The sequence below is a fragment of the Colossoma macropomum genome, unplaced genomic scaffold (assembly GCF_904425465.1).
Source record: "Colossoma macropomum unplaced genomic scaffold, Colossoma_macropomum, whole genome shotgun sequence".
NCBI lineage: Eukaryota > Metazoa > Chordata > Actinopteri > Characiformes > Serrasalmidae > Colossoma > Colossoma macropomum.
Genome location: NW_023494809.1, coordinates 13,331,360 through 13,343,967, shown reverse-complemented (window position 1 = coordinate 13,343,967; position 12,608 = coordinate 13,331,360). Strand labels below are relative to the sequence as shown.

The 12,608-nt window shown below is 37.4% G+C and overlaps 1 protein-coding gene across 1 annotated transcript in view; it reads right to left on the bottom strand.

Moving 5' to 3' along the window:
• Positions 1 to 12,608, bottom strand: part of epb41l4b (erythrocyte membrane protein band 4.1 like 4B) — a 41,916-nt gene that overhangs the window by 13,468 nt on the left and 15,840 nt on the right. Inside the window, exons 6-16 of the mRNA XM_036558219.1 lie at positions 12,488 to 12,540; positions 12,194 to 12,314; positions 8,962 to 9,049; positions 8,239 to 8,327; positions 8,055 to 8,124; positions 4,953 to 5,122; positions 4,068 to 4,177; positions 3,206 to 3,236; positions 3,065 to 3,098; positions 2,776 to 2,891; positions 1,657 to 1,707 (exon numbers count right to left, since the gene is read on the bottom strand). Of these exons, the coding sequence (XP_036414112.1) occupies positions 1,657 to 1,707; positions 2,776 to 2,891; positions 3,065 to 3,098; positions 3,206 to 3,236; positions 4,068 to 4,177; positions 4,953 to 5,122; positions 8,055 to 8,124; positions 8,239 to 8,327; positions 8,962 to 9,049; positions 12,194 to 12,314; positions 12,488 to 12,540 (933 nt within the window). The remainder of the gene's footprint in view (positions 1 to 1,656; positions 1,708 to 2,775; positions 2,892 to 3,064; positions 3,099 to 3,205; positions 3,237 to 4,067; positions 4,178 to 4,952; positions 5,123 to 8,054; positions 8,125 to 8,238; positions 8,328 to 8,961; positions 9,050 to 12,193; positions 12,315 to 12,487; positions 12,541 to 12,608) is intronic.

Below are 12,608 nucleotides of genomic sequence, written 5' to 3'. Positions count from 1 at the left end.
GTTACTGCACACTAAATGGCCAATTTATTATAAACATCTGTCTCATATGTCCTCCTTAGAGCAGCCCACCTGTGGATGCACTATTTGTACTAGCCATTCTCCAGCCAATCAGTGGTCAGGTTCTACACAGAACCACTCCTTGCTGGATATTTTTGGATGGTGGACCACTCAAACTAGCAATGACACCGTGTATTACATTACCATGCCAGTGACATGTCAGTCACAACTGTGTAGAGAATGGTCCACCAGCCAACAACATCTGGTCAACAGTGGTCTTGTGGTCAGAAACTGAGCAGTGATTAATGGGGTATCAAGGGTGGCTGAGAAATGTGCATGAGAACAAATAGGTTACAGTCCATAACTGTATAAGCAAAAACACATTTACTTTCCAGACAGATTTTCTTGGCTGGCCTAAGACTTGTTCCACAGTACTGTACACATTAGCCGAATATGTGGATCACAGGTACAAAGTCACTCACTGAGTCTCACACACACTTCCACACAGAGTACACAGTGAGAGTATGCAAATGAACATCACATTTTGAACACCACTTCCAAACCAATTTACCTAATTCAGTCTAAAAGCATTTCCTCTGGGGCAGGTCAGTCATAAACACATGCAGAGCATTGCTCACTTAGCACATTTAGAAAATACTGGAAAGCACTGTGAGACTAAATTGCAAAGCTTTGTACAAAAATGAAGCACCAAAGTCCAGCACTGAAATAATATGACCGGCACATCAATCCGTGTAAACTGTGCATTTATTCATTAAGGCAGTTTCCATTGCAACAATTCCTAATCATTGGCAGCTACAAACGTCTCACCTTTCAAGGGATTTGCGGTCAGAAAAAGGCACTGAAGGAGTGTGCAGCAGCAGAAATAGTCACTTTTGCATGCGTCAGTTAAGGCAACATCAAAGACACTTAGTGAACTGCTTCAACATAATGTTCGAAGAGAGAACTTTGATTTAAGACAACTGGAAGTCTTGGCATGCAATATATTAAGTTAGTATTTGTAAACAATATAGGGTACCCCTCCTGTATGATGTCACACTGATGATTCTAACGCTGAGTAAACTTTGGTGTACAAGTCATTCACACAGACCTACGGTGCATTCCACAAGCCCCAGAACAATTGATTACACTAATGCACTTAAAACTTTAAAACAACCACTGCTTTATGGATCTAATGAAGCAAAAACCGATGCACATTTAAGTTTCACATTACTTCAATGACAGTTCCTAACAATCATTGTGAAGAAATCTTAAATTGATCATCAAAAAGCAATACACTAAAATCAAACACACAAGCGTCCATGTCCAAGTAACTATGCTTTAGTCCAGTGAGAGCACAGCTAATGTGCAATCTGATGGTCCAGTCACATGATGAGTGATCCATGTGTTATGAATGTGTGAATGATGGCATCCATGGTGCATTCGAGTGGGTAGGATGACATTGCATGAGGAAGGATGGAGGATGGAGGATGGAAGATGTTGGAGCAGCTGTGACGGGATGTGGTGGGCTTTGTGGGCTGTTTAGTGCTGTCCTTCTTATTGGGGCGTGCAACATTCATCCTCAAATACACTCAGAGTGCGGTCATGACTTTGTCTTTGTACTTCACAGACACACTCTGGCCGGTGTTGTTAGACACGCACCTGCCATCTGGCACCACCTCGTTCACGAAGGGTCTGTCTGCATGGGGTGGTCTAGACCAGATACACATGCAAGATACATATGTAACATAGAACAAACACATGCAAACCAAAACAGCTAAGCTCATGTTCAAAGCAATAGTTCAGCAAAAATTTAAATGGACACAAATTTCCCCTTAAAGAGAACTGATTTTTCAAAAATGCTGCATAATGAAACAGTTAAGATGTAAACAAAAAGGTCATTCAGTGGTTTGAAATGCACCATTCCAGAGAAACTTGTGGTGTCAGAATTGTTCACAAAAGTGGTCAAGTGAACAGACATCTGAAGTGTTTAAGGCCCTAAAAGCTACATTACAAAAATAGAGTTTAGACCTGAAATGAATTTTTAAAAATCCATTCATGCTGTAAAAGTACAAATATGGCAAAATAATAACCAAAGAAAACTTTTTTTCTGATTTACCACAATTTTACCACTATCAATATTACATATAAAACTTAGAAGACATGATGTCACTGATCGTTTTGGAAAGTACACAAAATGGCTATATTTGCATAGCAGACATCGCAATTCCTGGTTCTTATGATCCATTGCAAAGACATCAAGAATCAAAGTTTGTCTGACATGCATCATTTCTCATCAAACCACTCTGAATGACTTTGTTTACACCTCAATAACTGAATTATGGAAAACATTTTGAAAAAAAAGCAAAACCTAAATCAGGGGTGGAAAAAAGAACAGAGAAATTACCCATGAAGGAAAATATGAGTACTTTATCAGAACCTCACTCATTTAAAATTGAAAGTGAAACTATGGGGCCAAAAATATACTTTAGTGAATGTCAAAAAGTATCAAGTACAGTACCAGTCCTTCAAAATAATACCTGTGTGTCGTAACAACATACATTTATTCAGGTACTTTTCACCCCTGACCCAAACATTACCAAACATGCTGACTGCTAATTAACTACATTTTAGGTAAGGGGAAACTGTGTAAACATGAGGGTTGCTGAACTATTCCATTAATAAGAACACACGGACATGTATTAGATACAAGATTTGAATGTTTTTTAGCTTTAAAATAATAAAATGAACATATAACAACAGGTGGGCGTGTATGTTTACCTGTGCGGTGGTGGGGGGTGTCCAAATTCAGCAGGCTGTATGTAGAGAGGAGGGGTCAAACTAGGGGTGTGTGTCCTGGCCCAGGGCTCCTGACCAATCGGAATGTTGTGTTGATACTAAACAAAAAAAATAAATGAATAAATTGAATGGACTAATTCAATAACTACAAACTGTTGCCCTTTTACCAAATAGCCAATATCTTCATTTAATTAACCTATCCATACATTTTCTCTCAATAATCTTTGAGCTGTACATTCATTAACCATTAATAGAGGAATCTGAAGTGTACCGGTTTTAAGCTGGGGTCAGGGCTGGGGAGGGCACTGGGGGGGAGGGGAAAAAAAAAGAGTCAGAAAAATGCTAAGCAAAGGTCTGTTGAAATGGCAATACATTAAAACCCATGCATGGAAAAAAAAAGACGCACACCTACCTTAGATGTTGATGTTTTGCAGGAGTAATGACTGTAAGAAACAGTAACACAATAAGCTTTGACAACCCTGTAGTTGTGTTTTTGAGAACTAAGTGCAGGACATTATGCTTGTAAGATGTAATGTGAACAGAAAGGCATGTAATATCATAATGTGATGCACCAAGCCTCGGTTCCAGTTCACACTGTTGTGAATAATGTCTGGTCACAATCAGATTTTGGTCATGTTTGCCTATTACATTTACACTCAATGACATACTTTCACATTTATCCCAGCATCACATTTTAATACTCGGCAAATTCATACATTGCCCACCTGAATTTTGGGGGACAAGCTTTTCTAAATGTTTTTAATACATATGAGCATCCTTTCTTTGTCAGCAATAACACAAAGACCAACCAGCCTTATTTTGAAGAAAACACACACACACACATATAAAAATTGACACCATCAGTGCCAATACAATGTCAAAGTGCACATTTTATATCCCCTTGCTGTGTTGTTAGTATTCATCAGCACTCAAACCTTTCAGCTGTTCAAAGCACCTTTGGGAAAAAAGATTTTCAATATGTGCTTTCAACAATAGTTTGGAAAATAGCCAAATTACTATTAAGCCAAACTTTCAGTTTACTTAGTAATTAGATAAATTAAGATATGATATTTCAAAAGAAGGCATTCTTTGTCGGGCATTCTTGCCAGGCAGTATATGAATCACTATAACATACTGAACAAATTCTATATTTGAAATTTGGCGAACAGTTGCCAACAAATTTTGGAGCAGCTTTTATGGACGTCTGTAATCTTAGGGGCAGAAGTGATGTGTTAGTGTATATAATGTGAAGACAGCAGGATGTGTGGACTTACCCTTGCCTAATGACTGTGTTCTGGAAGGGTATCTTTTGCTTGGTCGTCTCTCGAAAGTGCTGGCCCTCCTTACTCTGCCCGAGTGAGTCGCCTGGTACTCCGTCCTTCCACTAAAACCACGCACAAATTTAGCCCCAATCATGAAAGCATCTACACTGGTGCTGCACAATATAGTTATATAGAAATATGATTATATTAGCATATTTTGCAATTATGTTTTGCAATATACTGAAAACACTGTTAGCCCCTTGTCATGGTTAAAGAAAGGCCTGCATTATTTTTAAGCAAAGTGATTTACGTTGCTTGGATCATGTGAATGCCTTGACTGAACAATGCTGTGACTTCTATTTACTGTCTTGCAGTCTCCTGAAATATTAACAATTAACAAAGAATATATTGTGCAGCCTTAAAGGAAAATTCCACCTACTTTTGAAAATGTTTGCACAATAAAATGACTGTGATAACATCACTGAGATTTAGAGTGGTTTGACGTCAAATAGCGTACTGTAAAGAAATTTACTGACCCAGATTTTCTTTACAATGGTGATGACAGGAACCAGGGGTCAGAATACCTACATCCTTAAATATAGCCATTTTACCTGCTATCCAAAACTTACAAGTGTCTTAAGTTTTTATAAGTGTCTTGTGAGTCTGATAACAGTCAAATAGTGTTAAGATACATTTTAGGCCAAAATGTTCTCTCGAAACTACAGTAAAACAATGTCTCAGGCATCAGGCAGCATACTGTTAACCATTTCATATAACAGTTTTCTGTAAGGGAGCTTTTTGGGCATTAAAATCATCATATTTCACATCAAACCACTCTGAATGAGTGGAATTTCCATTCAATCTGTGCCAGACATGTTGAGAATTGTGTATGTGTACCTGAAGCGGAAGCGTGAGCCAAGACGTGTGAAGTCACTGCGACTGGCCTTGCTCTGGGTGGGCTGTCTGAGGCGGAAAAACGCATGGCTCTCTACTGCACACTTCCATAGCTGCTTACACACTCGTGAGCTGGAAAGCTGAAAAACAAACGTGTGTTCCTGCTCATGGCCCTGCACACACAGACACACAGACACACAGACACAAAAAATGTTTATTACCTTACAGCAACATTTGAGCAATGCATGTACGATCTGAGTGACATTTCTTAAATGTTAGTCCTTTACAGAATTTCTTGTATTTCTGTCACGATGGCGTGCACAACAGACGATAAGGCAAAAGAGGGTATCGCTAACAGTGGGCGGGACACTGGTTCAAGTATGAGTTCTGTCATAACAGTTATAACGGCACACCACAAATAAGTGGAGATAACATGATGTGAAAATCCGCTGTCTAATCTGTTGCATCTAAAGTTGCCCACTATTTTTGAGGCATAAGACATAAAAGAATGGCTGTTTTTTAGGGCTACCCTTAGCCTGACACGGACACCAGACCAAATGTAACACCTCCTCTTGTACCACCTGAGAAGCCGTGTGTTTTGACCAGCTGCATCAGACGCCACTGTGGTCACGACCTGGAGTACGAAACAAGCTGTAAACCAGCTGGTAATAAAGTGTGAATGACTGCAATATTTTCCAAATTTTAGCAGTGTCTGACTGTCAGAGACGCAAATATATGGCCTCTGATGAAACGTACGAGACAAATGACCTGGAAATTCCATGAAGTTGAGGTTGGCTTCTTATTCGTAATTCTTGCTCCACCTTAAACTACCTGTACAGATGCCAGAATGTAACTGTTGCTCCATTTAAGGTGGAACGGATTATTCAAACAAAAAGCTATGTATAGTTTTATATATATATATATAGTTCAATGTAAAGGAACATCCCAAGATAAGCCACTGTTAACCTACGAAAATATGTTTATTTAAGTATCTAAAATAGTTTAATTTGAAAAAAAATTTGTGCACACTATAATCTCTTCCATTCAATAATCTCAATTCTGAAAAAAAAAAAAAAAAACAAAAAAAACAAACAGCCCAATATTAATTAAAATTAATTTTTGGGATTCAAACAGCCGTAGTATGTATAAAAGCAATTTAGCTGACTAACGAGGGCTGGGTAAAAAAAATACCTGATTGACCTCTGTAAAGAACTTCAGATGGGTTTTGGCACTGGTAATGTTGTCTGGTTGTAAGCCTTATAATTTTTCAATACAAAGTTTACATTTTAGTTTACTTTCCACACTTTTTCCAAAGTAACACACCTGGACTATTAATGTGTGAGTTGTACAAGGATGTATTGTTCTCAGGTAGGCTGTCTAGATAGTGACAGAATATCTCACTTTTGGTGTGCGTGTGGGTTCAGGCAAGCCTGAACACTGGTGTGTGAAATCTGCTCAGTCCACCTGCAGTGAAAGCTGGAGAAATATTCTACTACAAACTAGCAGCTGACTCAAAATTGCAAGTAGATTGATTTGATGTCTGGATCAATAAATTACAAACACTGAGTGTGTTTACATGTGTTTAATAATCACATAACTGCAGAAAATTAGATTTTGTCAGTAATCCGATCAACGTGTCTATATGCACTTGAGTAATCAGATAATGGGGAAACTCCGGATCTACATGAGTCAGGCAGTATTTGGATTTCCATTTTGCAACGAGCCAATAAACTCACAGAAGAAGACGTGACGTAAACGTAACGTAAATTCAAACTTCATGCTGCGGCTTTTTTAAAAAAAAAAACAACATCATACCACTTTACCTGAAAATTTGAACATCACCTACAACCCCATTTCCTAAAAAGTTAGGACGGTGTGCAAAATATAAATAAAAACAAAATGCAGTGATGTACAAATTATTTAAACCCTATATTTAGTTGAAAATAGTAGAAAGACAACATATCAAATGTTGAAACTGAGAAATTTTATTGTTTATGGAAAAATATATGCCCTTTTTGAATTTGATGCCTACAACACATTCCAAAAAAGTTGGGTCAGGAGCAACAAAAGGCTAGTAAAACAATTCAAGAATAACATTTCTCAACGTAAAATAGCAGAAAGAAATTTTGCTTTTTATCAACGGTAAATAATAACATTAACAGATTCAGAGAATCTGGAGAAATCTGTGTGCAATGGACAAGGCTGACCATGATCTTTGGGCCCTCAGACGGCACTGCATTAAAAACAGACAGGATTCCGTAGTAGAAATCACTGCATGAGCTCAGGAACACTTCTGAAAAGTGCTGTCTGTGAACAGAGTTCATCACTACATCAACAAATGTAAGTCAAAACTCTGAAATACAAAGAATAAATCATATATATACAGGATCCAGAAATGCTGCCACCTTCTCTGGGCCTGAGCTCATTTAAGATGGACTGAGGGGAAGTGGAAAAGTGTCCTGTGGTCCGACAAATCAACATTTGAAATCCTTTTTGGAAATCATGGACACTGTGTTGTCCAGGTTAAAGACCACTCAGCTTGTTATCAGTGCAAAGTTCAAAAGCCAGCATCCATGATGGTATGGGGGTGCATTAGTGCACATGGCATGGGTGACGTGCACAAAATCCAGCTCTGTTTATCGGATTTCTAGATCGGAGTGTGCTGTTTACATGACCATTTGAACAATCAGATAACTGCAGAAATACGATTATGATCGGATTACTGAGTGCATGTAAACTCACTCACCGTAATGCCCTATTCACATTTTTTCCCCTCTCCTAGCCCTCTTTTTGATTATCGCCTGGAATGCTCATTCAGTTATATCACTGAACATCTGACAATAAAGGACTCTTAAACTTTTTTTTTTACCATAAAAATTAAATGTCAGGAAATTTCAGAGGGCCTCCAATCACTTCAATGATCGATCAGAATGCTACAGATGGACTAGTTTCCTGTCACATATTACCAGATCAACCGTGCTGTCGATCTTATAAAGCCCAACCATGAAAATTCACTTCCACTTGTGAAAACTTGTCCAGAGGGGCAGCTATAGTAATGCAGAATTCCAACTGAAGTAAACCACAAAGAGAGGAATACATACATACCTGTTCATCATCTTCCACCACAACAAGTGTCAGTCTGTTTTTCTTAAAGTCGAGACGTGTGATTTTGGGCCTTAAAAAATGCACAAGAAATACATACATAAAAATAAAAACACAGCCTTGATTTTTTTTTTTGGAAAAGGAAAAAATACACACAGGTAAAAAAAAACAAAAAAACATCCCATACCAAAAAAAGAGGCCAATTTTGCAGGATCTTTCGAACACTAGAATTCCAGTTGGAGTAAGACCCAGAGCATACTCTCCTCCATCACGACCCTGGAAATACACAAAGCATGTGGGCGACACATGTGACACACACGCACACCCACAGTTTCACTGTGAACTGATGACTGCTAATAGCATAATAGGCACCCTTAAATGCATTCACATATTCCCATAACAGCCACACAAGATAACAGTGAGTCACTTGTAGATAAATAAAGGTTAAACTTTAAAAAAGAAAAAGAAGGGAAGGAAGATAAAAGAAGCCCATTAATGACCATATAGTTGCATGTAGCAGGTGCATTAGCGCATGAAAGAGGCAACACAATTTCACTGAGCTTCATAAAGACGACATTATAAATAATTTGTGAAATTAAATATATACCACATAAAAAATGGACATGTCTGAAAACCCCAGTCAAATTACGTTTCATTGATTTATTGAAAATAACACAATTCTATTTAAATATTGTAATAACAAATTTATGGCCTCATTTTGTATGTTTTACCTTTTTTTTCATTTTTACAAGTAAAACAGTGCACAGTAGATATTAAAATGTGCATAAGTGTGTTCTCTGTAGACAATGTGTACTTATTTCCAACACAACATAATTTAACCAAGGGTGCCCAAACCTTTATAGTTCTTAACATACAGTCATATGCAAACGTCTATGCTCTATGTTCTCACCTTCACAAAGTGCATGTCCACTCCATACATCTCCAGCCACTTACACTTATTCAGAAAATTCAGCTCGGCCTGCGACGGACTCATTCCCCTGAGAAAAACATCAGCAGAAACACAAAAGAACAAGGAGCAATTTATTCCCAGAATTGAACTTTCGTTGAGAGAATGAGTGTTTTGAAAGCGCCATCTCAGGTCTGTTCAACACTTTAGGCAATTCCTTGTAGTTGCATAAAAGATGAACTCTGGTATTTAAAACTCAAAAGGTGTTTTTCAACCTCTGTTTGTCAATCAAAGGATGTTAAGTGCTCTGCAGAATAGCATGGCATTAATCATTTCTTGGTGTAGCTGATGGTTTAAGTAATACTGTATTGTGTAACAGCCCTACACAATGCAATCTTTTGTCTTATAATTATTTAATACATTTTTTATACATTATGGATAACTCTACTGAATTAGTTCAAACTGCAGTCCCACAGTAAAATAATAAAAAAAAAACATATATAAAAAAATAAACCCAGGGCATTAACTGAGACAGTAATAACTAAATACATGCTAAATCATAATTTACAGGATACTAACTATTGGGAGGTGGCTGTCCCAAACTCTAATCCCTACATTTTTTGTAAAGACCTTTTTGTTTACTTTTAAAGTTAACATTCAGATTTATCATGAGCTAAATTTTTAAATAACAAAAAAATCTATTTTTTCAGTTCATACACAAAGCCTTATTTTAGCCAAACCCCATTTTAGAGCAGGAAGTGAGACTACATCCCTCATGGCCACATTGTGTACAGTTAGATACCATTGTTTTGAAGTAATTGTGTCTTAAAGTCTGAAAATCTGTGTGTAACTTTAAGAAGTCACTTCTGAAACTTTCTGCAATTAAGTAAACTTTAATGAATTTTTTTTAATGAAAAATATTCTGATTTTAAGTGTGTACAGCTGTTCAATGCTGTGCTTGCTAATCATATTTTTCTGCTCAGAATTCTGTTCAGCTAAAACATTTGGTAAAGTTTCGGTAGTTTTAATTGTGTTATGATTTGAAAGTGACAAAATGGAAAGTTCAATCATTTGTTTTAATCCCTTAATCAGGCTTATTACTTACTAAGGCTTATTTTTCAGTCACTACAGGGACTTCAATGCAAACTTGTTGAGCTATTAGTAGGGAAAAGAAGTGTGTAATTATATTTTAGGCCCTGGCCATTTAAGGGGTTAATAAAATAAACCTAATTAAGGCATAGGGTCACTCAAAGCACAAGGATTTTAGTCTAAAGTCCAATCAGTTAGGTTTTAAACTCTTGACTGTGAACCAATTCGGTATGCAATGATCCTTTCACTGTCTTGTAAACAGTTTAGCATGTAGTAAAATCATATGAAAATGCCTGATTTAAATGTATACTATGGTATCCTTTACATGAAATAGTAAGAAAGAACAATTAACCATCTGTTATCTGCAGATGTTTAGTTTTGAAGACTTGGTCTGTAAAACATTTGAGCACTAGGGCAATGATATGTTTTCGGATTCGCCTGACCTTTTAATATCACTCAAACTACTTTTCCTCCATATGTGGCCCATGATTATTAAAATCATCGAGTGAAAGTGAAAGATGCTTCTGAACTCGAAATCACTTCATTCACTTATTTTGTCCAGTGAATCACATTTATTTGTGCCTTCTTAAGCTCAAAGTATTCAGCTCCAAAAGATGATTTGATATGAAATATCAACACATTATTGGATGCATAAACGCAGCTTCTCTTAATTTGTGTAATCTAAGAAATACAAATTAGACAAAATCATGTGAAGACAAAACTGTGTAAAAAGCTGGAATCACTCATGGATAATTTTTGTCATATTCCATATTTTGTACTGTGCAAAAGTCAGAGAATGTCTTTTATTGATTTAAAAAAAAATCATGGGCCTATAAATCATGCAAATCGAATTTCCTTCACTTTCTTTTAAATAAAAGTTTAATGTAGTATGTAAACATCGTTAAAGTTGACAGGTATGCCATTCACTTCCCAGTTGGGTAGGTATTTGAAAGCCGTGCCACAAAACCAGCCTGCTTGAATTTCACTGGTCTACCAGGTCTTGCCTGGCTGTTAGAAGTCACGTTTTAATATCTCTCTAATATTTATTTTTGAACTTATAATAATTATAACTGTTTTTTCACCAATTTTCGTTTGACTTTTCTGTTCCTTATGCAAGAGGATTATCTTATATATCTAATCTCAGAAATATCTCCTTTAGCCATTTTAGACGCACATGAGAAAAAAATAAAAAATAAAAAATCGCACGGCAGCTAAGGTGTGTTTGGGTAGTTGCTTATGTGAACATTAGTGTCTCTTTGAAGTGTAACACAATGTCAGTGACACCTTTGGGAAGAGCTTTTGCTGGGAGGACACAGCTGTACCTGGTTACTTTTAAGATTTGATTTTGAAGGATGAAAGTAGCAGTTGGGTGCACGAAAGTGAAGAGCAGACAAATTAAAAACTGACAGATGTAATATTACACTCAGTGTTGGAGGCTTTTGTGTAATTGTCTCTTTAATATGTTTTTTTTTTCTGAGGCTGAAAAATGAACATCTTGTACTTGATGGATGATTTGACTGGAAATTTAAAACCAAAAGGGTGGCCTCTGATTTTTACACAGTACTGTATTACAGCCATTCCCATTGCTACAGATGCACTGCATAAAATCAAGCATTAAGCCATGCAATCTACAAAGCCAAACAACAGCATTTTATATGGATCATATTGAAAAAAGTGCTGCTTTCAACAGGGCACCGTTATAGAATGCCACCTTTTCAACAAGTCAGTTGGGCAAATTTCTGCCCTTCTAACAGCACACGCACACAATATCCCTGCCGTATTCTTCTCGGCTTAGTTGTCTCTTCTCTTGCACAGATGGCCTAACTCAGTTATACATGTAATCAAATCAGCCGTCAGAGTTTGAATCAAAACAACACAGAAAACGTGGGATAATCTTTCAGTCTGTGTGTGTGTCTGTAGGATTATCAGTGGTCAATGAGGGTGTTCTAATCTGACGCAGTGAGAATGACTCTGCAAAGCTTTAATCAGTGCCAGGGACACCCACGCACACATAGACAAACACACACGCAGCCAGAGAGAACTACACACGTCGTAAAGACGCCGTCCAGCTCCCTGCGGCTCCAACGATGTAGCAGCTGATAATGATAATGTAGCGGCCGGCAAAATCCCGCACATTTTCGCTTACCTGCACTCTGCCCACTTGCGGTAAATATCTGCCTCCATCAACTCCGTCTGCTTGGTAGAAAAACGAAACTCTGACACCAACAACGGAGAGTGTTCCAACGGGTCACAGTCACCCAGTTCACCTACACAAACACATGAGGAGAAAGAGAGAGAGGGGGAGAGAGAACACAGTGATTATGACAGTTCAGAAAACACTATGTTTGCACTATGTAAATACACAACTACAGACAGAGAAAGCACAAACAGAGAATACCCCCACACATATACACACATAAACACACATATAAGAACTCACTCTGTAGGCAATAAGCCCCAAGCTCCACAGATACATCATATGGACACTTTAACCTGCTCAGGGAAAAGGAAAGGCTTATTGATGCATTATATCAGCGTATAAACGTGTTCTTATGCTAGAT